Consider the following 27,215-nt stretch of genomic DNA (forward strand, 5'->3'; position numbering starts at 1 on the left):
CCCAACCACCGCGCCACCAGGGAAGGCCGATGAATAAGACTTTTGAGAGTTCCTAGACTCCACGAACTCAAACTTTACATGGAAGGAAAACCCTGCTCACCTGGCTATAGGTGAGGGTAGTAGTGTGTTGATGGAGTAATACGATAAGATGGCATAATATGGGCACGTGCAGGGAATAACGGGAGGGTGGAGAAAAGAATGATTGAAGAAACTGATGCTGAGGAAAAATGACTAGAGACGCCTCGTCTGATGCTGGAGTTGTTTTAGGATTCGATGCTCTCTCCCCGTGCTTTCTCAGTCTTGGTGGTACGTGGCAGTTCTGTTTAGCGGAGGCGTAGCTTAAGATTCAGGTAGCTACACCTGTGCGAGGAATAATAAGCTGCATTCTAGCAAGGTCCTCATGCAGTTTCAGAGGACAGGAGTGGGCTGGCCAGGAAGGAAGCCCCAGCAAGGTGGCAGGGCTAACAGAAAGGCCTGAGCTGGGGATGTTGCGGACAACCAAACTCACCTCCGTAGGGATGTGAGTCTTTTTTCTTGTAATAGCAGTTACAGCATTTGTTTATGTACTAATGTTGAGGGTCCCGCCACGGATCAGGCAGTGTGCTGGTCACTGGAAAAAGAGGAATACAGGGCTCTTAGCTTCTGGGAGCCATGCTCTGATAGAAGAAATGGACAAGTAATTACGATGCAACAGGATGCGTGTTACAGCAGAGGTGAATACAGGAGGCTGTGCTCAATGCTTTGGGGGGTGGATGGGTGCAGATGCAGCCGGTGAGGAGGTGACATTTAAGCTCACTCTTATCTATTTATTTATTGTTTTGGCCGTGCCGTGCAGCCTGTGGGATCTTAGTTCCCCGACCAGGAATTGAACCCACGCCTCCTGCAACGGAAGCACAGAGTCTTAACCACCGGACCAACAGGGAAGTCCCTCAACTTGCGCTTAAAGGAAGTGTTGAGGGCACAGGAAAAGGGAGCAGCATCCCCGGGCCTGGATTTGAGAAGGCACGCGGCCCGGAGGGCAGTGCATGTGTGTCTGCATGCACCCCCCTGAGCCTGGGTGTGGGGTCGTGGGTGCTGAGAGGTGGGAGATGAGGCTCCAGAGAGACTGTGGTGGGTCTGGTGCAGCACCGGAGTAGAACTCACCCCTGCTGCTCATGGATCACGAGGCAAGTTCTCCCTTCCTCCAGATCACCAGGATGCCCGGGATAGAGCCATTTCATGAACCCACTGTTCATCACTTCTTGCTCTTTCTGGATGCTGGGGGAGGAGTATGGGAAGTGGAGAGGCAGGGGCTCTGGGAAGGGGTCATGAATGTGGACTAGGCCAGCTTATGATGCTTTAATTTTTAAAAAATTCAGAAAAATCAATGCCTGAGAATCGGTTCATATATATGGTTCAGGGACAATGATTTTTAACTTTACAGGCAATTGTCATTGAGTGTTTGTCTAAAGACAGTGTGAAAATACTGTATATTAACAAGTCAATCAGTGCAGAGTGGGTGGAAAAGTCTCCCCCGCGTCCTTTGCTTTTCTGCATTGCATTGACTGATAAGTATGCTAAAAAATGCAGATTGATGACAGTTCTCTTCCTTGGTCAGTTAAAACTATTTGGAATCTTCTATGTGCTAAATACTCTTAGGCTCTACTCAGAACAGACAAATCAATTTACACCTTACATCTTTAGATATTTATGAGTGGTAATGTCAGTGATCATGGACTAGGAACCTCATATGAATGGGTATAGAAATAAGACTGATACAAATAAGATGGACAGAAAAGCTCCTGGGAGCAAAATATTCAAGGGCAAACGGATAAATAACAAGGTAAAGTTAAAGCTGTTATGATCAAGCAACTCAGGAGCAGGAAGACAGAACAAGAATATTAGCAAATAATGTAATTAGAGGTTATTTTGTTTTAAATTAATTTGACTCATTATTTGTTTGCCAAGTAGTATATTTTCCTTATGATTTAATAGGACACTCGTCCCCCTGCTGCCCTCTCCCCTGCCACTGCTAGTTGGAACCTACAGTGGGTTTTCTCAGGTAGGAGGGTACATTCTATGCTTCCTCAGACTTGTGACTTTGACCCTTTTAGGGTGACACCAATACTTGCTGACTTCAACTCACTTGGCTCTTAGCACATCACGTAGTTGGAGGGGGAAGTGCTCCCTTTTAATTTTTAAGATGCATAGCTAATTGGAACTGGAATGAAATAACCAGCCGGGAAGCTTGCTGCATGCCTCACAGTCCCTTTCTGGGACTTCAGAATTTACAGGAATAGGAATGAAAGGGTGCATTTTACACCTTCTGGACAAATAACCATCCAAAGTGGCCAGATGCACAAAGACTTTGAAACATGGGCCCATAGTAGCCTCAGGATTATTTTGCATTTATCTGGCCAATCTTTGCTGATCAGGTGTGGGCCAATTAGATTTTCTTTTTTTCATGGTTGCCTGAAAGCCTAGATTATGTAGGGATTCTATCTATTGTTTGATCTCAAACAGAGAAGCCCAAAGCTGTGGGCCAGCCCAGATGTTTGTCATTGTACCTGGCTGGGCAGCTTTCCAAAGAGATGACCTTTGGTAGATTGCTCGGGCTCAACTGGTCCAGCTTTTTCCTTCTACAGGGATTCTGAAGTAAGAGCATCAGAGCAGGACTTGGACAGAGCCAAGGGGTCCCAGCCTGCTCAGTTGCTAGCTCGAGAGGCCTTAAAAGCTGCTGTGTGATAGGATCTCTGGCTGGGGAGTCAAGTCCCCCCTGTGTTTTAAACTCAGATTCTGGGAGGTTCTCTCCATGACTCAGGATCCTTTGCTTATTAGGATATAAGCTCGCCTTTTTTTCATTCCTCCTGCTTCTCCAGTTCATCTCCCGGCTTTTGGCCTCAATATGTGAAGTAGGGGCCCGCCTATAGCAATGCAAATCCTTTGGGTTCCTAGGGCGCTGCAATCCCAACAGTTTCTCCTCGACAAAACTGCAGGCAGCAGCGAAATGCACTCTCTCCACCATACCCCCAAATGGGTGTAGGTGAGCGTGACTTAAAGTGGAGACCCGAGCCCTAGACTGGGCCTTTTTTGGTCTCAACAGGCGGCTGCTGCTTCCCCCCCTGCCCCCAAGTTCCTTGCGACCCCAAGGCACAAAAGGACGTTTCAGGGCGGGGTTTCCATCCCCAGCAGTGGGCTACAGTCTTCCCCGGCTGCCTTCCTTCCTTACTCAGAGCAGTGAGGGCTTCGGACTTTCCTTCCCAGCTAGCTGCCAGGCCACTGATGCCCGAAGCCCGGCCTCCGGCTCCACTTCCTGTTTGCTGCCTCACCTCGGGCCCGCGCTCCTCCATCCCAGGGGAGCCCAGCCCGGCGCCGGCCGCCCGCAGGCCCGCGGCCAGCGGCCCCTCTCCGGGGCTGGGCGTGGCCGGCGCGGCCGGCGCGGCGCCGCGCGGAGACTCCCCGCCCCGCTCCCCTTCCCTCCGCTCGCGGCCATCTAAATTCCCCCTTCGACTCCTGGGCGGAGGCCGAGCGAGCCTTCGCGAAAGGCGACGGCGGCGGGAGGAGTACTTGGGCGCCCCTCCCGGGCGGCGCGGCGCCGGCCGGCCGTGCAGTCGCGCGCTCGCCGCCAGCAAAGCTATTGGCTCGGCGCAGTCACCCCACGCGGGCTGCAGCGGCGGCCTCCGCGGATTGGCGCGCGGGCGAGCATCCAGCGGGGCGCGCGCGAGCGGGTGCGTGCCGCCTAGGCCGCACCGAAGCCCGCCGCCCAGGCCGCAGCGAGGCCCACCGTCGCGGGGGCGCCGTTCTCCCTGCCCGTAATGACCACCCCTCTGCTGTCCCTGCGTTGCTGATGCTGCATTTGGGGCCGCTGCCAGCCCGGGTGGCCGATGCACCAGTGCAAAGAAAGGGCGCGAAAGGCGCGCTCCCCGCTCGGGCGCACGCACCGACCGCCGCCCTCGGCCGCACACTGCAGCAATTCGCGCTCTCGCGCCGCACCCCTCCCCGCTGCATCATTTGCATATCCCACGATTGTGGCCAATCAGGACTCGTCTATCTCGAAGCGGACGGGTTTGGCCTGAGAGGAAAGGGAGTGGCTGGCGGCGCATGCGCCGCGGTGACCGACTTGAACCGAGGCTTTTATTGCTGTAGTTTATTTCCACCCCCTTCCCTACTGCTCTGTCTCTCTCTCTCTTTCTGTCTCTCTGTCTCTCTCTCCCCCTCTTTCTTTTTTTCCACCCTAGCTGAGGCAGTGTTGGAGGAGAGGAAGAAAGGGAGACAGAGGATTGCATTTATCCCTTAACATTCCTGAAAATTTCTATCAGCAAGACCAGCTAAGCGGCTGCACATTTTTCAATCCTGCAAAAAACACCAAGTCTCTTTCCGGGCAATTTTTGTTTTAAAGCTGCCCTCTTGAAATTAATTTTTTCCCAGGAGAGAGATGTCTTATCAGGGGAAGAAAAATATTCCACGCATCACGGTGAGTTTGGTACTTGTGAAATCTGCGATCGGCCAGCAACCTTTTGTGGCACAGAACATACAAGGAATATTTTTTAAAGGAGGGGGAGGAAGAGAGACCCAACTTTTTTCCCCTTTTTTCCCCTTGTTGCTAAAGAAGGCGATCGTGATGGGAGACGCAATCCTATAGAATTGTAAGCCATATAGTTTCTAAGGCATTAAAATAGGAGCGTGAGTGCATTAAGGTCGTTTTAGGTAGCGCGCCAGATCCGCTGTATCCTTTTATTGTCAGAGCGAGATGCTGTAGTGCTGGCCTGCGGGGTGTAAGCAAATGGATGCCAGATTGAATATGCATGGTTGAAGCTCGGATATTGTTCTCCCGGCTGCGTGCTGCGATGCTGGACTCCAGGAGCTGGACTCCAGGAGCTGGATGGGGAGATGGGGAAATGGATTCTCCCTGTATCTCCCGCCCCCCCACCGTAAAGGGCTTTCTGGAGCCTTCCTCCGGTTCCTCAGAAAAAGAAGCGGGTTTTACCCCGGAGGCGTAATGACAGCAGAGGGATGCTGAAAAGGGCTGGGTGTACCGGGATCCTGTGGAAACGGGAAGGAAAAACAGGGACGCGGTGATGAGCAGAGGAGGCGGGGGGAGGTAGGCGTGGGCTTTTTGTTGACCGGGACCGGTTTTCGGTGGCCCTCTTGGCTTCCTCGCCCAGTGGTTTGGGGCTGGGACCCTGGCGGCTCTGGGCGCGCTTTCTTGGGTCTTTCTGCCCCTTCTGCAGCCGGGGAGGCGTCCGTGTTGGCGCATACAAAGCGGGCTGGGAGGGTGGGCGTTGGGGACAGCGCCGAGCCGGGCTCTGGGAGGTAATGGCGCTGCGCGACGCGCGGAGCAGATGGCCCGGCCTCGGCCAGACAATGATCGCAGAGGCCGGAGATGCCGGCGCAGCTCTGGGGCCTGGGGTTGTTAGTTTGTAAATCACGAGAAGCTCCAAGCGATGACTTTGCGATGCTTCGGCGATGAACACAGGTTCTTGTTCCCGCTGCTCCCCCGCCCCCATCTTCTCCCCATCTTTTCCCGGAAAAGTCTCGCCAGTCCTATTTCTCTTACATCCCCGAATGAAATCCCGGGGAGGGAGGAACGCGAGGGAAATTCATTGTTATGTAATGATGTGCAATTGCAATGGGCCAGCTGATTGCTGGGTAGAACCCAGGGCTGAGGCGGTGACCGAAAGAATCTTTGAAAAGTCTAGATGTGTTTAGGGCTGGGTTTGAGGGCGTGCTTTCGCTCTGGTTTCCTCCTTAGCCACGGGTACCCCGACTTCCACTGGATGTACAAGGGCACACCCATCCGCAGGAGAGAGATGTGGGAGCACATGCACAGGGGAAGGGGCGTGTGCTCGGGAGGATTTATAGGATGAGCTGTTCTACAGCGGGGGGTGGGTACTAGCTTTTTCTTGAGGGCCAAGGACCCAAGATCCCAAAGGGCAGAGCGCCGGGGGACCCAGCGTTATGTGTTCCTTGCACTGCAGGAAGGAATCTGGGGAGTGGGGTGGAGAGCAGATTTGCTGCAAGCCTCAAGTACTCTGCTGTCTTCGTGAATGAAAAAGGCAGTTTCGTTTTGACAGTGTGGGGAGAAAAAAATTCAAAAAGCAAACAATCAACAAGACTGATTTTTAGAAGAGCGCCCCCTCTGCCCTTTAACAAAATCTGGTGGCGTTATCGTAGGACCTATAGCATGGTTTCCCTTCCTCCGTCAGCACGGCCAGCCTGTTATGTAAGATGCCACTCGAGTGAGCGGGGCTGTGATGTTTCATTTTTTTTCTCAACGTGATGTTGGCTCGGGGATTCGCATGATGTCTGGAACAGGTACTGCAGTGACTAAGGGGAACAGGTGGTGAAGGACAGGGCTTCTCTTTGCCTCCCAGGCGATGTTTATCCCATCAGAGCTGGATTCTGGGGAAGAGGGGGAGATCACTGTAGACAGACAAGTGCGCTGGATCAGGTGACCTTGGGCCAGTGGCTTAGCCTCTCTGAGCCTCAGTTTCTTTATGTGTCCTTGGGACAAGAATCTAGCTCCCATCACCTCACAGATATGATTTGAGGCTGGCGTGACGTGGTTTACAGGACAGGATTTTGTAAAGGTCTTAACCTTTACCTTATATAAATGCAGGAATCGTTGCTGGCTATCTATTCCCTTTTGACTTTCCAAACCCTACAGAAGGATGAAGGCCCCTACAGTGTAACAACTTAAATAATCTTAGTGTTTCTCATGATGTTAGAAAAACAATAAATACTTTCTAAACCCAGGTGTGTGTGCATTTCTGTATAAAAGTATCTTTTTTCCTAGGTCTCTAGTAGCTTATATATATTTTTAAGAAGTTGCTGTAATTTCTTCTTGGTAGGTGCTAAATTTAAAGCACTTGCTGAGAATATTATTCTTAACGGAATTTTGAGTTAACCATTGTCAAATGAACGCCGTTCTTTGAAGTGCTCTCCGTATTAAAAACAGCCGTCACTTAAACCCAGCAGGGACTAATACAGGTGCATGTCCATTGAACACAGAATTTTAGCGTAGCATTCCATCAACAGCATTTGGGATAGAGATGAATCATGATGTAACATTTCTGTTACATTCTTGGCTCTTATATGCTGCTTGTCATATATTTTTTGGTACCAATTAAAGTATCAGTATGTGTACAGTTAATAATGGTGTTAGATTTTAGAACTTGTCATCTCACCTACTTTATTATAAAATTTTACCTTTTTCTTAACAGCTTAATAGTTAAAATGGTGCATGTTTGAAGTGTTTTTTCCTCCTCTTTATAACAATTGTTGTGATTTACCTCGAAGATAAATGCAAATCTAAAGAACATACTGAATTGAAACCTTGCTATGGATGAACCAAGTGTGTTTGTGTATAGTATCCCATGACAACAGACTTTTGGTTAAATTTTCCCGACACGTATCTCACCAAGAATCGACTTCCGCTACATGTGGGTGTATCTTTTTTTTTCAAAGGAAGTTTCGCCTAAAGCCATTTAAAGTGATTGCCTTCTTTATCTGAAATCTTTTTACTGATCTTTAAAGGAAGATTGTTGGCTTTTTTTTTCATTCTTTCCCTTTTGTGCTTGTACGTCTGTGGAAATAGATGGTTGCTGTCTCTGTTGTGTTTTTTTCTTTTTCTTTTATTTCTCGAGGATAAGCTTTGAGCTTTGCCGGTATGTTCTGACTCATCAAGTGATGAGTAGATTGCCAAATACAGATTCACCTTTGTCACTGAGTCTTTCCAAAATTGGCTCTTTTTTCTTTGCGGTACGCGGGCCTCTCACTGTTGTGGCCTCTCCCGTTGCGGAGCACAGGCTCCGGACGCGCAGGCTCAGCGGCCCTGGCTCACGGGCCCAGCCGCTCCGCGGCATGTGGGATCTTCCCGGACCGGGGCACGAACCCGTGTCCCCTGCATCGGCAGGCGGACTCTCAACCACTGCGCCACCAGGGAAGCCCCAAAACTGGCTCATTTTGACCCGTGAAAATGTGGTCTTAGCTCATTTATCTTACTACCAACTGTTTCTCATGGATCAGTTACGAATTGTGACCTTACTACTTCTTTGTTTCAGAGTGATCGTCTTCTGATCAAAGGAGGTAAAATCGTTAATGACGACCAGTCATTCTATGCAGACATATACATGGAAGATGGGTTGATCAAGTAAGTGTAACTCATTATTGCCACAAATTTGGGTACCTTGCAGTGTTCCTAAGCATTAGCTACAGTTCACACCCGTGGTATCAAGCTGTAGTGATTTAGAGACTAACTCAGTATCTGTTCAAGCCTAGTTTGATTGGTGGTAATTAGTGAGTTTGAAAACTGAGATTTAGGGAATTCAAAACCACAGTTAAATGCACACCCATTTCCTTACGTGTTATGTAATTGACTATTTTTAACCGAGGTGACACAGTATCTTGTTGCCACATACTCAGGTTATGATCCATTGACTATATTAAAGGTTTTACTAGAATGTACTTGTGTGGGGTGGATAGGACAATCAAAGGACACAAACGTGAAGTACAGCCTCTTCTATCACGAGAGCACATCTGCCTTCTTCGTCAAGAATCCAAGTTGTTGGGGGCAGTGGACACCAAATTAATTACGAAGTCACAGAGGCAAATTATTGCCTAAGTCCAAGGGAATTTTAGGTTTCATTGTTTAAGTGGCAACTAACACAAATGGGACTGCCCTTGTGTTTATTGTGTATTGTGTTTCAAAGGAGAAAACAACACAGCAGTTACTGAATTAGGATAGTTTTGGGTCCTAGAGGGTTAAGTGAGCTGAGAACATCTCAATATCCTCGTGCCCTTCCGACTGGGACAGCTCAGAGGGCTCTGAAGAAATAGCACATCTGTTTAAAGACAAACATTGCCGCAAATGACATCTTTTAAATAAGCAGCATTTATCAAGGGCTAGCAGCAAACCAGTCCAGAGGAGTGGAAAATGGTAGTGGACGTGTCTGTTGCCTGGAAACTCACACCCTGATTTATGATCCTAAAAGAGGTTTTAACATTTCCACATTTAATGTTTTCTCCATGTGTGTTTGCTTGTGACAGTCTCAGCTCCAGGCTCTAAAATACCATGACTTTCATGTTCCATTTTCCCCCAAGTGGAAAGCAGCATGATCTGGTCTGTAAGACTCTGGCCTAGAAGTGAACAAGCCTGTGTGATATTTTTAGTCATCACTAATTTGTTTTAGAACTTTACCAACTCCCCCTTGATAATTTTTTCCTTTTCAAAAAACTGGCATAAAGATGTAGCAGAGATATTTTTTAAAAATTGGAAATGAATCCTTGTTACCCAACTTAATGACTATTAATTTTGCTGTCTTTGTCATCTGAGTTGCTGATCACATGCTTCCAAATTTTTAAATAGTTGCAATCATAGTATTTACTTATTATCTTTGCTTTCTTTTGTTCTATTCCCTACCCTTCTACTTCTCATTTCTCTTAGTTGGAAAGGATATGGTGAAAATAAATGTTTGTAAAGTACAACCAGGTCTGGAGAAAATTGTTATAGGATAATTAACTCAACTGAGTGTGTTGTAAGGAAAGTATAGTGATATTTTATGTAAATATCTCAGGGCTTTGTTATCATTTGATCATATGGGTTTTCTGGTAGCTAAGCCTCTTTGATTGGCTTCTGAGACCTTATTTAGATTTTGTTTTCTAGTATGCTCTGCGTTGCCTCTTGAGGGTAGGGAGTGAGGGGTGCACAGATTATGAATGATAACAATCATCTGAAGAGTCTTTAGAGCACAGGGAAGGGTTGTTTATGGTGTGGTGAAAATGTCTATCAGATCCCATTTGATTTAGGACATTTCTTTACAATCATTATCACCCACCCTGTTTATTTAGGCAAATAGGAGAAAACCTGATTGTGCCAGGAGGGGTGAAGACCATTGAAGCCCATTCCAGAATGGTGATCCCTGGAGGAATTGATGTCCATACCCGCTTCCAGATGCCTGATCAGGGGATGACCTCTGCTGATGACTTCTTTCAAGGCACCAAGGCAGCCCTGGCTGGGGGAACCACCATGATCAGTAAGACCACTTACAAAGAATAATCTTAGGGCTTGGGAACCATTGTCGTTTGAAAATGAGTCTGTGTTGTTTGAGTCTTTCCTTCTAAAGGTTGCGGAACTAAGCAGTGGACGGATCTACCACGTAAGGGGGTGAGGGTGGGCCAGCCTTAGTCTCATTTTCTGTCCAGCCCCAAGGTTCTCCAGTTGAACTTGAGAATACGCTTCTAGAGAATTTTGGTAGGATAAAAGAGGGGCTTCTTGCTTTCTCTGCTTGAGAACTTCTGTCTTCCTTAACCTGAAGATGTGATTTGATTGTGGTCACTTTGAAAACACAGCATTTGGAGTAATCTTCAAAGCTCTTAGTTTTGAGCCTTTGCTCCTAACTCTTACGAATTCCTGAGTGTGTATCTTCTTGGAATGAGGCTGGGGTACAGCAAATAAACTGTTGAACCAGGAACGTCAATTCCACTGATATGAAAATCAAACGGAGTGATTACTTCCTGGCCTGGGTTTGACATACATGGAATTGGGCAGTCCTGCTTGGAGAAGCACCCGCAGATATCAGTTGTTTAGATATGAAAATTGCTGCTGTGAACAGCCGGGTACCCTGTAAATATCGCTCAGTTGGATTTATGCTTTTCATTCAGCTAAACCTAAAGTATATTTCCTAACAAATGTGAAGAGTTTGCTTGTGAATGGTCAGTTTCCAGCATACCTGTTGATTGTCCCTTTGGCAAATATTATTTTGAGTTTGAGGAGGTAGGCAAGTTGCACAGTGGCCCACCAGACACATTTTTTTTTTTAGTATTTATTTTTTTATTGAAGTGTCGTCGATTTACAATGTTGTGTTCGTTGCAGGTGTACAGCAAAGTGATTCAGTTATATATCTATATGTGTCTATTCTTTTTCATATCCTTTTCCATTATGGTTTATTACGGGATATTGAATATACGTCCCTGTGTTCTACAGTAGGACTTTGTTGTTTATCTATTTTATATATAGTAGTGCGTATCTGTTAATCCGAAACTGCTAATTTATCCCTTTTCCCCTTTCCCCTTTGGTAACCATAAATTTGTTGCTATGTCTGTGAGTCTGTTTCTGTTTTGCAAATAAGTTTATTCGTATCATTTTTTTTTGGTTCCACATACAAGTGATATCATATGATATTTGTCTTTCTCTGTCCGACTTCACTCAGCATGATCATCTCTAGGTCCCTCCATCTTGCTGCAATGGTTGCTACTTCAATGTTTTTTAAAGATTTTATCCAAGAGTGAAAGTCAATATACAGTCTGTCTTAAAAGCTTATAGTTGAGCTCAGAAGAGGGTCCAAGTGGAAAGAACTTAGCTCTTTTCTGCTTTAGAAAAAAACCTATCTTGCTGGTTACTTTTCCGAATGATGCTCTCTTTAGGTGTAACTTCAGGGTCTGTTTCTGAGCCTCCTCTTGTCTGCCTTACCACCCAGAAGAACACTGCTATCCCATTCTAGTTCGAGCTCTTCGACTTTTTAAATCACACACTCACCTCCTGTGTCCTTTCTGGTCTTCGGGGTGTCATCACTGATCAGAAAGCATCCGAGTTTAAGCCTTCCTGTTGCTGCTTCTTTCTTGCTGCACGTATTACCTTCTAACCTAGAGGGTGCCGTTCTTGGTGGTGGCGGTGTTGGCATCGGCACACCCCTTGGGACTCTGGCCTAGTGTTGACGCCTGCTATTCTGTCAGTGGCATCTGTCAGGACTCACTGGTGCCAGTGGGCATTTCCGCCCCTCCTCCAGGGCCAGCCGTGGAGCCACACTGGAGCTTGGAGAAGCACAGATGGCCTGGGTGTCAGCCTAGAAGACCAAGTCAAGGTTATAATCTGCCTCAGTTTGGAGTCCCTGCAGGGGCCCTGTAGGCCTGTGCCTTGGTCACAGGGTGTGAATAAGTCACAAATAATATTTCCTAAGGGAGCGATCAGTGACATCTATCATTGGGCTGAGGGGTAGCCCTCTGAGGTCGAAATACCGCCAACCAGGGCACTAACTTGCGGTGTGACCTTGGACGCGTCACCTCGCTTTTTTGGGCTGCTCATCTGCACAGTGAAGGATGTGCACTAGATGACCCTGGATGCCCTTTCCAGCGCCCACGTTTGGCGATTCACTGAGCTCACAGACAGAGGTTGCCTCTAATCAGATGCACTTCGCGCCACAACGCATCAAAAAGCCCTGCTTTCTCTCCGACTTACTTGAAAGACCCCATCCTGCATTCTCGAATGTGCGTTTTCGCTCCTCAACCCTTGACCGGTTCTCTGGCCCCTCTCCTGCGTCGTGTCCCTTTCTGCCTTCCCTCCCCCCACCACCGTCACACGTGGGCGCATCCCTTCCTGCTGACACCCTGACGTTCCCTTTGGCCTTTCTCAGCGGCTGCGGGCATCTTTCCCTTCCTGCCAGGTGGGTTCCTTGTGTGCAGGGACCAGGGATGTCTCCACAAGTCCTGCACCTGTACCGGGGGCCCAGCATAGGCAGCGGATGACCTTATGGCAGCTCGGAACGAAGGTTCCGAAGCTGCCTGCCCCTCTCGGTTGAGCAGAATGCAAGTGTATTTTTTTTTTTTTTTCGGTACGCGGGCCTCTCACTGTTGTGGCCTCTCCCGTTGCGGAGCACAGGCTCCGGACGCGCAGGCTCAGCGGCCATGGCTCACGGGCCCAGCCGCTCCGCGGCATGTGGGATCCTCCTGGACCAGGGCACGAACCCTTGTCCCCTGCATCGGCAGGCGGACTCTCAACCACTGCGCCACCAGGGAAGCCCCGCAAGCGTATTTTAATGCAGGGGTGGTGATGCAGTCAAAGAGGAGGGCGATTTAAGGAGGTCTCAAAGGACGAAAGTAATCAGAGGTAGTGGCGATGTGGTCACAGTTGTCACACCCCAAACTCCACTGCTTGTGTATCCTGAGAAAAATAGTTACTCCTGCATATGCCCACCTGTGGTTACTGACCTCTATAGAATTCCCACTGCCTGCCCCTCTCTCAGGAGATAACGTGGCCGTAATACAGACGAGGAAATCAGGGTTCTTCTTCCTGCCTGACAGTCATGCATTCTGCATTGCTTTAAGTGAGTCCGCGGCTGGAGCCCGCTTTATAGTGGGAGCCTTGCAAAGAGGCATAGCTAGCTTAGTGGGTCGGGACCTGCGACCTGCTCCTTCAGTGAGATTATAGCTTCTTTAATGAGGATTGAGGCCAGAACTAAGTATTTCGGGCACGTTGAAGGAATTCAAGTGAAAACTTACAGAAACAAAAGCCACTGAAGGAAATTGGCACCATACCACCTGCAGCCACTCCCTCCCAGCTTTCTGAATTGCTCCAAGCCATGTCACCTGATGTGTCTTCACCTGCCGCTTGCTGTGTGTTTCCCAGGTCTCGGGACCTGGAGGCTCCATTTCCGTCTGAAATGGCACAGCCTGTGGTGGAAAATGCAGCTGAATATTCCCAGTTTGGAAACGGAGGTGACACGTCAGCAGCAGAAAATAATATTATTGCCATCAAACAGAGCCTCCCATTGAGAAATATACAATGATATCTTTGTAAGGGGCCATCCGTGTGGGGCAGAGGGAATGTCCTTTGCCCTTCCCATCCAGTGATGCATGGGCAGAGGCTCTAGACATGCTCCCTGTAGGCGGCATTCAGACCAACTGAGGGGTCATGGAAGCAGCAGGTGTGCTGCTTGGAGAAGGCGCTGCTGGCGTCCCGGGGACTTTGTGATCATCAGAATTGTTGAGACCCCAGCGTCTCCAGGAAGCAGGCGGGAACAGTTACTTCCATTTTATAGAGGGGAAGCCAGAGGGCAGGGCACTCACCCCGCGCATCAGCGCAGGTGGCAGGTATGGAGCGCACACCTGCAACTGTGACTCCACCACCTGCCAGCAGTGTGACCTTTGCTTTAAGCCTCGGTCGCCTCACCTGCAAAACAGGGAAAGTTGTTACAGAGATCGACAGTGGAGGCATCAGAATAGTACCTGGCCCGCAGTTGTCACCCAGCCGTGGTGGTTATTATCGTTCCATCTCACATCAGGTACCAGCAACCGCCCATCTCCATTGAGGCCCCCTCTGGATCTCAACTCTCAACAGAGGCAGAAAAAAGAGGCTCCAGCTGTAGGGTCTGACCCGAACGTTTGCTGGGAGCAGGGGTCCTCCAAGCATGGTCAGCAGACTGGGTACCCTGGTGTTACTTGGGGTAACGCCTCCTAAAACATTCAGCTTCCTGGGCCCACCCAACCCCTTGAAGTGGAGAGTCTGCTGATGGGACCTGTGAATCTGTACTTGAATCTGGTGATTGTCAAGTGCCCCTGGGGAGCTGTTGGAAAGTCTGGATCTCGGGGGTCCGTGCCAGATCTACAGACTCTAGATCGCTAAGGATCGGAAGCCGTTGCTCAGCGAAGAGGGCCTGAATGTTTCTGCAAACCTGAACTCAGGGCTTTCCCTAAGAGTGTGGAGCCCCCGGCACAACACACCCAAGGGGGCTTCGTCCTTGCCCTGAAGCTGCTGTACAGCAGAGACCAGGATGGGACTTGAGCCCAGACAAGGCGAGGACAGCCAGATGCCTCAGGGCTGGAAGGGGCTGTCTCCTGAACTCTGGACTTGTCACTTACCTGCTGGATGTGGCTCCCAGAGGTACCCCGATTCCCTCACCCAGCCACCCCCCGTCAGACTCACCCTCTTCTCCATCTCCTGCTGCTACCCTAGCGCCCAGCCCTGGAGAGGGCAGCCCTCAGGGTCATGCTGGCTCAAACCCACGGGCACCTTGTGCTGAATCAAGTTAATTCTGTCTCTGTATTATCTCTTGGCGTGTTATCTCTTCCTTTGCCGATCCAGACCTTTGTCGATTCTACTGGATTTTGGCCCCAGCTTCTGAGGGTCTCACTGCCCTGATCCCTACCTCTGCAGCCCATACATCACCTTGCAGCCTGGGCTCTTCTTGTGGACCGATCATGCTACCTCCATCCTCTGAAGCCCTCAGCGACCCCCTCTGGCTCTGAGGATGCAGCCCAAGTGGCAGAACCCAATCCTGCTGCCCCAGCCGAGACTCACATTGTCAGTTACGCCAGCCAGGGATGCTCTTCGCTTCTTCCCTCTGCTTCTGGAAATCTTCGTTACCCTTCAAGGGCTAGCTTAGGTGTTACCTCCCTCCCGAAGCCCCCATGCAGCCCCCTCTGCTGTAATCTACCACTTATTCTGTGCGCCTCGGCCAACAGTGGGTCTTCATGGCCTGGCCCTCGGGACATTCGTCCTGTGTTACAGTTTGATCAAGGCTCCTCTGCCTTTTTCTGTTAACGTTCCCCGTCCAGCAGTGTCTCACTCCTGAGGCACTGACTCCATTGATGCCTGCGGTTGAATGAATAAATGAATGAATGAATGAATGATTGGATGAGATTATATGCTCATGGGACTTGGTTTCCTGCTTCATCTGAGTGTGATGCCAGGGGACCGAAAATCCTGGGGTGGGAGGAGGGTTTACACATCTGGTGTTAATTGCGTTCATTTCCACCGAAACAGCTGTCTCTTCAGCAGTGCCCTGTTGCTGCTGCTCCAGCCCCCTGGTCACTGCGGTCCAGTCAGCTGTTGCAACAGTTGGAGGGGGAGAGAGGCAGGAGGGGAAAGCCCAGAGCTCGAGCATTGGCCTGAGGTCAGGAATGGGTATTTCTCCCTCCGTCTTTTTGGCAGGTGGTGGGGATGCTGGTCCTCCCATGAGGGAGCTCTCTCTCTGTGTGTGCACAGGGTGGGCCCTGAGTGCCACCGTGGACTCAGCAGTCATCCCCGAAATCCCTCGGGCTTGTCCAGCTCTTCCTAGAGAGCCATGCCTGCGGAGGCAGGAAGCCTAGATCAAGCCTAAGTGACTTCCCACAGCCCCGGTGGCCGGGCCTTCCTGGGGAGACTTGTCCTCGGAGTGTCCCTGGGGCACATCCACTGCTTGTCATTTCTTTGTCCATGTGGCATTTGGGTTTGTTCCACCCCCCTGACGGGTCCACGTGTGAATACACACACACTGTAATATGAATGTGTCTGTAATCGAAACTTTGATTATTCCCTTGGCATCATTCATTTGTCTCGGGTTAGAAAGCGTTTACAAAAAACCCTGACCACATCAGACGAAAGTCTCGAAGTCCAGGACCCAAGTTGTCGCCACAAAATCTGCCTGTGGGCTGGCGATTAGAAAGCGACGTTATCCGATGGGCTGTGGGAGTGGCCTCTTTCTCCCTGTCCCGCCTCGCGTCTCTCCAGTCCCCACTTGGGCCAGATCACACATTCTAACTACGGACACGAGTGCCTTCTGCAAGCGGACGCCACAGGACGGGGCCTGCTCAGGTGTCGCCGTGCAAATCTTGGCCACAAATGGCTGGACTGGAAGAATCCGGGCACTCCCTGGGATATTTTGGGCCGATCACCTAATACGTGGTACCGAGCAGAACAGAGGAAGAGACTGAAAAAGATGAAGCATCCTGGGAAGTAGCACCGTTCTTCCGGAAGGGCCAGCACACTCTTTACTAGACGCTCTTCTCAGGAAGGAGGCCGTTGGGTTGGGCTCCAGCCAGCCTCATAGTCGCTGCCTTCCCTCCAGAGCCTGGCAATGCGACTGGCCCTTCCAGAATCAGGGACATTTCTGTTTGGGTCCCTGGCCCTATTTCATGGACATTGTGGCAGTTATATCCTAATCTACTCAGGGTGTCTTGCCTGGCTTCTGGCCCTGAGAGCTGGTGGTTACAGCTTTGGAAATCACCCCAGCCCACAGAAGGGTAGGCTTCATCTCTTAAGATGGCATCTGGGGACTTCCCTGGCGGTCTAGCAGTTAAGACTCCACTGCAGGAGGCACGGGTTCGATTCCTGGTCGGGGAGCTAAGATCCCACGTGCTGTGCAGCGTGGCCAAAAAGTAAAAAATAAAAAGAGGCATCTGCATCCTCCATGATCTAGTTCTGACATGGCCCGTGGGTGCTGTGTGCAGAGCGTGGAGAGTGTCAGTAGTGGCTGTTCCCAGAGCCTGTTCTCTGACTTTCTGTGGAGCGGGATATTCTGACTGTTGGGAATGTCTTGTCAATCCTGTTGCCCAGAGTTGCTCTTCTTCCTGAGAAGAGCGTCTAGTAAAGAGTGTGCTGGCCCTTCTGGAAGAGCGGTGCTTCCTCCCAGGATGCTTCATCTTTTTCAGTTTCTTCCTCTGTTCTGCTCAGTACCAGGTATTAGGTGATCGGCCCAAAATATCCCAGGGAGTGCCCGGATTCTTCCAGTCCAGCCATTCGTGGACAGGGGGATGTGGATGTGATGGGCTCCAGCAAGGTCTTCCTGGCCTTTGACGTGAGGGACGGACTTTTCAGCTGTGAGCATCGCACAGGCTCAGGGGTTCCGCGTGGGTAGATAAGAGCCTGCGTGACACACACATGTCCAGGGATACTCTTGTTCCCTGTCCCGGCTGAGTGAGCTGGGCAAAGACTTAACAGACCGCACAGATCTTGTCCTATCCATTGTTTTGTTTTTTTTTTTGTGGTACGCGGGCCTCTCACGGGCCTCTCCCATTGCGGAGCACAGGCTCCGGACGTGCAGGCTCAGCGGCCATGGCTCACGGGCCCAACCGCTCTGTGGCATGTGGGATCCTCCCAGACCGGGGCACGAACCCACGTCCCCTGCATCGGCAGGCGGACTCCCAACCACTGCACCACCAGGGAAGCCCCCCATCCATTGTTATGCGACCCCCAGCAAACCTGGAAGCCGCCCATGCTGGCTGCCTGAGAAGCAGCTGAATGAGTCTGGACCAAAACCTGGACCCCATTGCTCTTCCTCTTGGGATCTTTAGCATTGTTGTCCTGGGGTCACACTCTTCTCACGTGATGAAAATCTTACATGGGACCCCGTACCTGGCAGGTAAGACTAGGGAAAGCAGGACAGCTCTGGCTGGAAGGGTGGGCCATGGGAGAGCCCAGACCCTCTCCCTCTTCTCTCCGTCCTTCCCCTGTTGGCAGCCCCTCTGCCTCTGGGGAACCCTAGGGCTTGGGGAAGCACAGTTGGAAAGCCCCCATTCCATCGCTGCCTCCCCCCACCCCCCGCTCACCTTCCCTCCAGAGCCTGGCAACGCGACTGGTCCCTGCAGAGCTTCTGTGCTGAGTTGTAGGGGAAAAGTAAGAAGTGTTCAGGAGCTTCCCTGGTGGCGCAGGGGTTGAGAGTCCGCCTGCCGATGCAGGGCACACGGGTTCGTGCCCCGGTCCGGGAAGATCCCACATGCCGTGGAGCGGCTAGGCCCGTGAGCCATGGCCGCTGAGCCTGCGCATCCGGAGCCTGTGCTCCGCAACGGGAGAGGCCACAGCAGTGAGAGGCCCGCGTACCGCAAAAAAAAAAAAAAGAAAAAAAAAAGAAGTGTTCAGTAAGAAGGGACGTACCCACTTAGTCACTTAGGAGAACTCCTAACCACACTGTACGTTTTCAGTGGTTTTGTTGAAGGTGATTTCTGTTCAAGACAGGAACTGGGATGGAGCACCCCATTTCATTTCCCTGTCCAGCTTGGAGTCCGTCTGCTGTGCTTCTCGTAAGAGTGCCTTTTTGTAATAGGTGGACGTTCTGTCCTTTAGACAGTTAATGATGTGCCATGTTTTAGAGATAGACGACTATCTTAGGAAGGGGTTGGCCTAGGGATCTGTCCGTAGCTCTGGTCCCCATCACTCCATGTGGGGCCCTTTCCCCTGCTTTCCCCCTTTCTCCTCTTTGAAAAGACCTCCCTGTTGCTTCTCTGGAAGCGATTATTTATTTCCCTGGGCTTTGAGGGCTCTGCCTTCAACTGTCTGCCGTTGTTGGATGAAGCCATTTACCCAGATTCCTTGCTTTTAGTCTTCTTAACTGCCAGGGGAATGACCCAGGGGAATGACAGTGAGTAGAAATTAGCGTTCTTTCTGGTTAACCCATATGGGATCCGGCTCTCTTTGAATGTGACTAAATGTGCCCCTAATGATAGGGAGGATGCAGCGGGGTAGGGTCTCTGTGGCCAAGGCTGACTATCCTGTGAAAGGAATTTTGCGATGAGCCAGTTACAAACCTCGACTGCACGCTGGAATCCCCTGGGGAGTTTTCACTGAGCACAGAGACCAGAACTTCTGACTTGACTGTTCTAGGTGGGCCTGGGTATTGGTAGGTTTTTGATTTTTGTTTTTTAATACCTATTTTATTTATTTTTTTGCCACACCGCGTGGCACGCGAGATCTTAGTTCCTCGACCGAGGATTGAACCCGTGGCCCCTGCAGTAGAAGAGTGGAGCCCTAACCACTAGACCTCCAGGGAAGTCCCCTGGGCGTTGGTAGTTTTAAAGCTTCCAGGGGGTGGCCAGGGTTAGGAGCCGTGGATCTAGGTGCCTAGTCCAACAGTTGGACTTCTGTTGAAACTGAATGAACGTCTGCCAAGGTTTCCTAAAAGCCAGAGCTGCCTTCTGCTCCTGGTTCCCTGCTGTATCCTGTCCTCTTTGCAAAGGGATGGGGATTCCACTGGTGTGACCTGGGGTGGGTGAGTTCTGTAGCCAGGTGCCCTCCAGAAGCTTAGAAAACAGGGTGGGGCTGAGCTCCGGTCCCTGAAAAGGGCCTCCTCCTTCGGTTGCTGTCCTTGGTGTCCTGGAAGGTTTTACTTAGCTGATTGCCTAACAGGGCACTGGTTAGGACTTAGAGTGGGGGTGGTGGTGAGAGGTGATGAACAGGACAGGGCCGGATAGTGGGGTGACAGGGGGTGCTGAAGGCAGAGTGGAGCTGGGATGTGGACCCAGCCCTGTGGGCCACCTGCTGTGCTGGTTTCCCTGAGAAAACCCTACTGTCTTTAGGTTGAATCAATAGTGTTTATGACCTAATCTCCCCTAATGATAGGTCAGAACTGGAATCCTTCCTTGTGGGGAGACTGTGAGGGAAAAATCAAAAGGGCCTGGTAATAACATAGAATCATAGACTTTTAAGGCAACCATTCATATCTTCTGTCCCAGGCTCTCTCCCTCTCTCAGCTGGGTGAAATTTACTGGAGCATGTTTCAGAGGGTGAGATTGCAAGGAACAGGGCAGGACGAGGATGGGAGAGCTCCAGCAATCAGAAGGTCTAAGTTTAATTTCCCTTTCTGATACTTTCTGTTTGAGTGTGATCATCTAATATATCTCTAGAGGCAATTTCCATGTCTATAAAATGGAGACAATAGATTCCTATTTCTTAGGGTTATATGCAAAGTAGGTGAGACTTTGTGCTATACTATTTATTTTTTTAAATTATGTTATTTTTAAAAAAAATTTATTTATTTATTTACTTTGGCTGTGCTGGGTCTTAGTTGCAGCACACGGGATCTTCGTTGCAGCATGTTTAGTTGCAGCATGCGGGATGATCTTTAGTTGCAGCATGTAGACTTCTTAGTTGCAGCATGCAGACTCTTAGTTGTGACATGCATGTGGGATCTATTAATAGTTTCGCAACCAGGGATCGAACCTAGGCCCCCTGCACTGGGAGCGTGGAGTCTTACCCACTGGACCACCGAGGAAGTCCCTGTGCTATTTTATTTAAAAATGATTATTGTGACACTTTTGGCACATGTGTGAATCAGTTGATCAGTTGATCTGTCTACCTATCTAATCTATGATCTAGCCATCTACTCTCTCCATATCAATATCTCAATTACCTATCTAAGCTATCATCATCTATCATCTATCTTATACATCTAGTCTGTATATCTTGCTGTTTGTTATCTATATAAATCAATATGATCTCTTTAATCCATCTATCTAATCTGATAGCTATCTATCATCTATCTATCTATCATCTATCTATCATCTATCTATCTATCTATCTATCTATCTATCTATCTATCTATCATCTATCTATCTATCTACCTATCTGCTGTTTATCACTCCTGATCCAAGGATGCAGTCACATGCCAGCTGATTCCAGATGGATATCTCCCTTTACTACCACTTGGGGGGATCAGGAAGAAATTCAAGCTTCTTTCATCTTCAAGCCCATAATGGAGTTCATGTTTCCAATGCAGCAGAAAAAACAGTCATCTATAAAAAGCCCTTTAAAATGTCTTCCTTTACAAAAAAAATTTTTTTTTTTTTTTTTTTTTTTAACTTTTCACTTTTCTTCCCCTTCCAAATAATCGCTAGAGAATTTGGGGCTTAAATTTCTTGACAACACAAAAGCAGTGTCATCAACAAGTGGCTGATCTAGTCAATAACTCTTGCTAGATTTGAATTTTTAGCCAAAAAAGGAATTTAAACAGGGCCAACTTTATCATGAGTCGTTACTGTACTGTTGAACGCCTGGGCCCCTCGTTTCTCGTGGTGGATTCATGACAGTGTCTGCATGGAGGTTTGCATTCTCTGTACAAACATCTCCCTTCCCACAGCCCTGCGGCTTGCTGCGCTTCCAGTGCACGGCCTGGGGTTACTCCTCTGGCAGTGTTGGTGACAGATTCTTCCCCAGGGGCTGTTTTGGCTAAAAAAAGCTTTTAGCCATAGAGGGCCTCACACTCAGAGACATGTGGCATGAGAGTCCTGTGGGACTCAGCTCACTCCTCTCTGGGCAGACGCGGCCAGGGACCCGTTCCTGTTTTGTGGCATCAAATGAAGGGACTGTGTCAGACCCCTCAGAGATGACAGCGCTGGTCCTGACCATCGGTGGCCAGTTCTGGTAGAGACAGACAGCTGCTTTTTACAAAGATTTATTTTATTTTATTGAGGTATAGTTGATTTTCAATGTCCTGTTAGTTTCAGGTGTACAGCACAGTGTCTCAGCTATATATATATATTCCTTTCCCTTATGGGACACTACAAAATTTTGATTTTAGTTCCCTGTGCTATACAGTAGGTCCCTGTTGGCTATCCATTTTATATATAGGAGTATGTATATGTTAATCCCAACCTCCTAATTTATCCCTCCCCCCTTCCCCTTTGATAACCATAAATTTACTTTCTATGTCTGTGGGTCTATTTCTGTTTTATAAGTAGGTTCATTGGTATCTTTTTTTTTTTTTTTTTTTAAGATTCCACATATAAGTGATATCATACAATACTTGTCTTTGTCTGGCCTAGTTCACTTAGTATGATAATCTCTAGGTCCATCCCTGTTGTTGCAGACAGGCAGCTGCTCTTGCTTCGACATTCACATCTCATACTTCTTTCATCCAGCTGGGAGTCTTTATTATTGTTATTTATTTATTTTTTGCCTGTGTTCATTAGCTCCACAAATCATGGGGGTAGAAGAAGCAGGCAGAACAGATCCATAGTTAAGGCAAGGAGAGAGTTTAGTAAGAAAACTGTCCTGAGGGGTTGACAGATAATTTGGGGGCCCCTCTGAGCCCGGTGGAGGCGGGTGGACTTAGTATTTTGGAGGAAATGCAATCTTTGCTTCAGTTTTAAATGCAAACCCAATGGAGTGTCCCAGCAACAGGCTCGGAATTGGTGGTGTGTTTTACGTGTCATTTTACACAGTTGGATGGGGGCTTTAGCCCTACGTGTACGATGGGCATTTAAGTTATTGTCCAAACTGGATGCACTTTTTTTTTTTTTTTTTTGCGGTACGCGGGCCTCTCACTGCCGTGGCCTCTCCCATTGCGGAGCACAGGCTCCAGACGCGCAGGCTCAGCGGCCATGGCTCACGGGCCCAGCCGCTCCATGGCATGAGGGATCCTCCAGGACCGGGGCACGAACCCGTGTCCTCTGCATCGACCGGCGGACTCTCAACCACTGCGCCACCAGGGAAGCCCTGGATGCAATTTTGAGAGCGAAAGGACCGCTGCTAATTGTTATCCCAGGACAACAGCATAAACCAGGTAAACCCAGGTATATGTCACTCTTCTTCCAAGGGGTTTGCGTTGAGTTCTCTTGTTCTCCGATGAGCTCGGAAGGGGAATGACCCAGTGGCTGCTCTCCGGACCCCTCCACTGACCTGCAGGGAGTCATAGTGGGGAGCTGCCTGATTCCGTCCTTTGCACAAGAAACAGTAGTAGAAAGTGAAATGATGTGGAGGCAGCAGATAATGGATACCATTGATTGGAGTCTGTGCCCCAATACAAGCCCTGTACACGCCATTTCTAATCCTTACGTCAACCCTGAAGACAGCTGGGCTTGTCCTCATGCCATAAATGAAGAATGGGAAGCCCAGAGATGCCAGCTGACTTGCCTAAAGCCACAGAGCTTGCCTGTGTTAGGGCTGATCCACGCTCTGGGCTCGTGGCACTCTCAGACCACAGAAGAAGGAGCACTGTTGGCTTTCGAACAATCAAAGAGCGTGCTCATGGGAATTCCCTGGCGGTGTAGTGGTTAGGACTCTGTGCTTTCACTGCCGAGGGCGCGGGTTCAATCCCTGGTCGGGGAACTAAGATCCCACAAGCCTCGCGGCACGGCCAAAAAACAAAAACAAAAAAGAACGTGCTCGCAAACGCTGCTCGGTGCCCAGCATCCAGATGCTTACAAATATCCCAGATGCGGTTGCCCACCTGCAGTTTGCGATGGGGCGTTGGGCTATCCAATCCCCGAGAAACAGAAAGATTTTGGTGTTCAAGCTTTATCTTGTCCTTCAACCCAACTTTTATTTAAAAGTAATTTTTCTGCACTGTGAAGGGAGAAAGTGATCAGCTAGGGACTGTCTGTCACCGAGCAGGAGGCTGCGTCCCGTGGGGGAAGATGCTCACTGAGATGCTGGTGTGCTGAGTATCTCTGCTCTCCCAACAGAAGCACTGGATTGATGACCCTGATGACCCCCTGCATCCCAGGGGGGGATTTGGAGAGCAATCAAAAGGAGTAACTCATGCCGTGCATTCATCAACTGAACTGAATCTCTCTTCTGGGAGGCCCAGGAGCCCCTTTCCATGCGTGGCCAGATTGTGCAATGCAAGCTGCTTCCAAGGTCTCCTTGCCCGGATCTGGTTTTTTCCCATTTCCCTGAATCGCTTTGGCACGGCCTGCTATGAGGTCCATTAGATTCAGCTCTTTACAAGTCTGGCTGGGAAACACCTCGGGCAGATGGCACTTTTTGAGGAGGAGCAGGGACAGGGCAGATCAAACAGTTGTTCAGACTCGGGGTTGCTGCTCTGTGCATTGTTTTTTCCTTTATGGAGATCATCCAAGGAGAAGCATGAGGTATAATGGAAAGAATTTGAGGCCTCAGCTTCTCGACAACACATCTTCACGGAGCCTGGAATCAGGAGACCTTAACTCTGACCTTGACCTTCCTGCTTATTAGCTCAGGCAAGTTGCCCACATCTCAGTCTTGGTTTTGTCAATTGTCAGAAGGGCCTGGATCGGCCTTTCTTGCCTAATAGGGTCACTGGAAGGATTTGGTGAGATGGCAGGTGTGACGTGGCTTGGGCAGGTTACATGGGAGGAGAGGTAGGCCCTGCAGCCCAGTTTTGCTCCTGATGGCCAAAACTTTTTACCATGACACCTGGATCCTGAGATGTTTGAAGGGCTAACTTTGTTTTGTGGGCATTGGTTTCAGCAATCATTTCTCATTTCATTATACACCTCTTCTCTTTTTCTTCTTCCACTGGGAATCAATGAAAATGGTCAGCATAGCTCTGAAATGGCATTTTCTTTGACCTTACAGAGATACATCCTCACCAACGCCCGAATTTCTTTTCTGACCGAAAGCATTCATCTCTGTTTATTGGAGAGTTCCACCACCCCCCTCCCCTCTGGACTCCCCTCCAAGGAAAACATATTTTCCATCTTACTCTGGAAAAGGAGGGTTCGCTTTGCTGAATTTTATATCCTGCTCAGTGGGATGTTCAAAATATCTGATCATGTTCTCTCTTTACAGTGTAGAAAACGGTGCTTTTAATGAATGGTTGGCTCAAAGGACAGGTAAAGGTTCAACACACAAATCTTTGTTACTAGGGGATGGATGGGAGTCCGACACCTGATCCCAGGCTCCGGGTGCGGGCTCTGTCTGGGACACAGAGGTGGTTTATTGCAGTCTCCTCATTTTGCAGTGGGGAAACTGAGGCCCAGGGGTTTCTCCATGTCTGTGCCCTTTCTCCCTAGTGCATGCTTATATCTGTGACTGGTGCTGCTTATGTGCATTTTAGTTCGCTACCAACAGCGAGTGCTGGTGGTGGCGAGAGAAACTTTCCCACTGCACAAAAACTCAACTCTAAGAAAGAGCTTACTTTCCAGAGGATAACTGAAGATGGTCTTATCATCCCTCTTTGAAATGTGAATTTTCATTAAATGGCAAAGCCTCTTAATGAAACACAAACTGGAAAAGCTGATCCATAAAAAAGAAATAGGTTCTGCTCATGTCGGGGGTTGGAAAGTTCTCACTCTGTATTTTCTGGATCCTTCCGCTTTTGCAGAGGGCCTTTTAAACTTTTCCATCTTAGTTCTGAGAGAGTCGGGGATCCGGAAGTCACGTGCTGTGTGACGTTTCTGCCTCTCTGACATAAATCCTCTCTTTCCACTGTCTGCCAGTTAAAAGTGACCTCTAGCCACTGATGGCTTTTCCATCCATGATTGTGCCAGAAAAATGTTATTTTCCTGATTATTTTCCCTCTTTGTGGATTGGCTTGGCCCTTTCTTCTTCATTCTCATTGCCCTTAAGGCAATCTGCAAAAAAGCCGTCTATTTTTGCTTGTTCTTAGGAATTACATCAAGAAAAGATGCCGAATAACAGAGTCTTAGAAGTTTAGGTTTCATTCATTTATTCTTTCATTATTTATTTATGTATGAATACATGTGTTGGCTTACACAAGCTATATTGACTCTTTAAAAATTAAAAAAAATTATATATAATTTATTTACCATAAAATTCACTCTTTTAAAGCATACAATCTTTTTTTTTTTTTTTTAGGGTATTCACAGAATTGTGCAACCTTCACTCCTATCTAATTTCAGAACACTTTTACTACTCCCCAAAGAAATTCCACATCAGTTAGCAGCTGCTTGCCATTTCCCAGCCTATGGCAAACAGTAAAACAGAAAGTTCTCTATGGATTTGCTACTCTGGACATTTCATATACATGGAATCATACACTATGTGGCCTTTGGTGACTGGCTTCTTTCACTTAGCATGATGTCTTCAAGGCTCATGCATGTTGTAGCCTGTATCAGTACTTTTTCCCTTTTTATGGCCAAATCATATTATGCTGTAGGATATACTGTATTTTGCTTATCCACTGATCAGTTGATGACATTAGGGTTTGTTTCCACTTTTTGGCTTCTGTGAACGAATAATACTCACTTGTGGACAAGTTTTTGTGTGGACATATGTTTTCATTTCCCTTGGGTATGTATCCAGGAGTGGAATTGCTGGGTCAGATGGTAATTCTATCTTTAACTTTTTGAGGAACTGCCAAACTGTTGCTCAAAGCGGCTGCACCATTTTACATTTCCACCAGCAGTGTCAGAGGGCGCGAGTTTCTCCACATTTTTGCCAACGCTTGTTGCTTTCTGCATTAGGATTATAGCCATCTCTAGGGGTGTGAGTGGTATCTCATTGTGGTTCTGACTCTAGGCTTTATTTTAAGGCCAGTCCACTGGTTCACTGACCCTTAGCCACCCTTCTCTTGATCCATGATGTGAGAACTTGGTACAAGGATATTCAGAGAGATGAGAAAGATTCATTGAAATTAGGGATGCCCCAGAAGAACGGGGCTCTCTGCCCTCCCACAGAGGGTACTCTGGGATTCACTGTCTCTGGGGTTCCCTGTCCCTGTCCCTGGCTGGCTGGAATGGCCGCCTCCTTTCCCTTCAGGGCTCCCCCTGCTCCTCCAGATGCACTGTTGACTCACAATGGGCCCCAGAGTGAACCCTGTTTTGCTGTTGTTTATGACCACCCTTCATTCTGCTTTATGGTGGGTGGGCAGGTAAATGGTCTTGTGCCATGGAAGGAAGTTGCTGGTGGCCTTGTAGCCTCTTTGCTCCAATGTCCTTCTTCTGACACCTTCTATAGCCTGCCAGGCTGGGGCAGTCTCCGCCAAGGACCGGGGATCTCCCAGGCCCGTCTGTTCCTGCCTCAGATGGGCATCCCCCCTCTCCATAGGCCAGGGTAATAAAACGAATCACATCCTGCATTTATAGCTTGCAGAGGCTTTACTCACAGCTGCTGTCTCCTGGGACCCTCCCTCTCCCTCTGTAAGATCGATAGGGTGGGGAATATCCCCCACTCCCCATGAGGAAATTGCAGAATAGAGAAGTGAAGTGACTAGACCAAGGCCACCCAACTCATACAAGGCTGAATGAGGACTCAGACCCTGGTCGTC

General features: G+C 48.9%; 1 protein-coding gene across 1 annotated transcript in view; it reads left to right on the top strand.

Moving 5' to 3' along the window:
* Positions 1–4,107: 4,107 nt before the first annotated feature.
* Positions 4,108–27,215, top strand: part of DPYSL2 (dihydropyrimidinase like 2) — a 77,242-nt gene continuing 54,134 nt past the window's right edge. The window contains exons 1-3 of the mRNA XM_082616075.1: positions 4,108–4,453; positions 8,043–8,131; positions 9,829–10,013. Coding sequence (XP_082472201.1) covers positions 4,415–4,453; positions 8,043–8,131; positions 9,829–10,013 — 313 coding nt within the window. The 5' untranslated portion in view covers positions 4,108–4,414. The remainder of the gene's footprint in view (positions 4,454–8,042; positions 8,132–9,828; positions 10,014–27,215) is intronic.

The sequence above is a fragment of the Mesoplodon mirus genome, assembly GCF_964341445.2.
Source record: "Mesoplodon mirus genome assembly, chromosome: 1".
Classification (NCBI taxonomy): Eukaryota; Metazoa; Chordata; class Mammalia; order Artiodactyla; family Ziphiidae; genus Mesoplodon; species Mesoplodon mirus.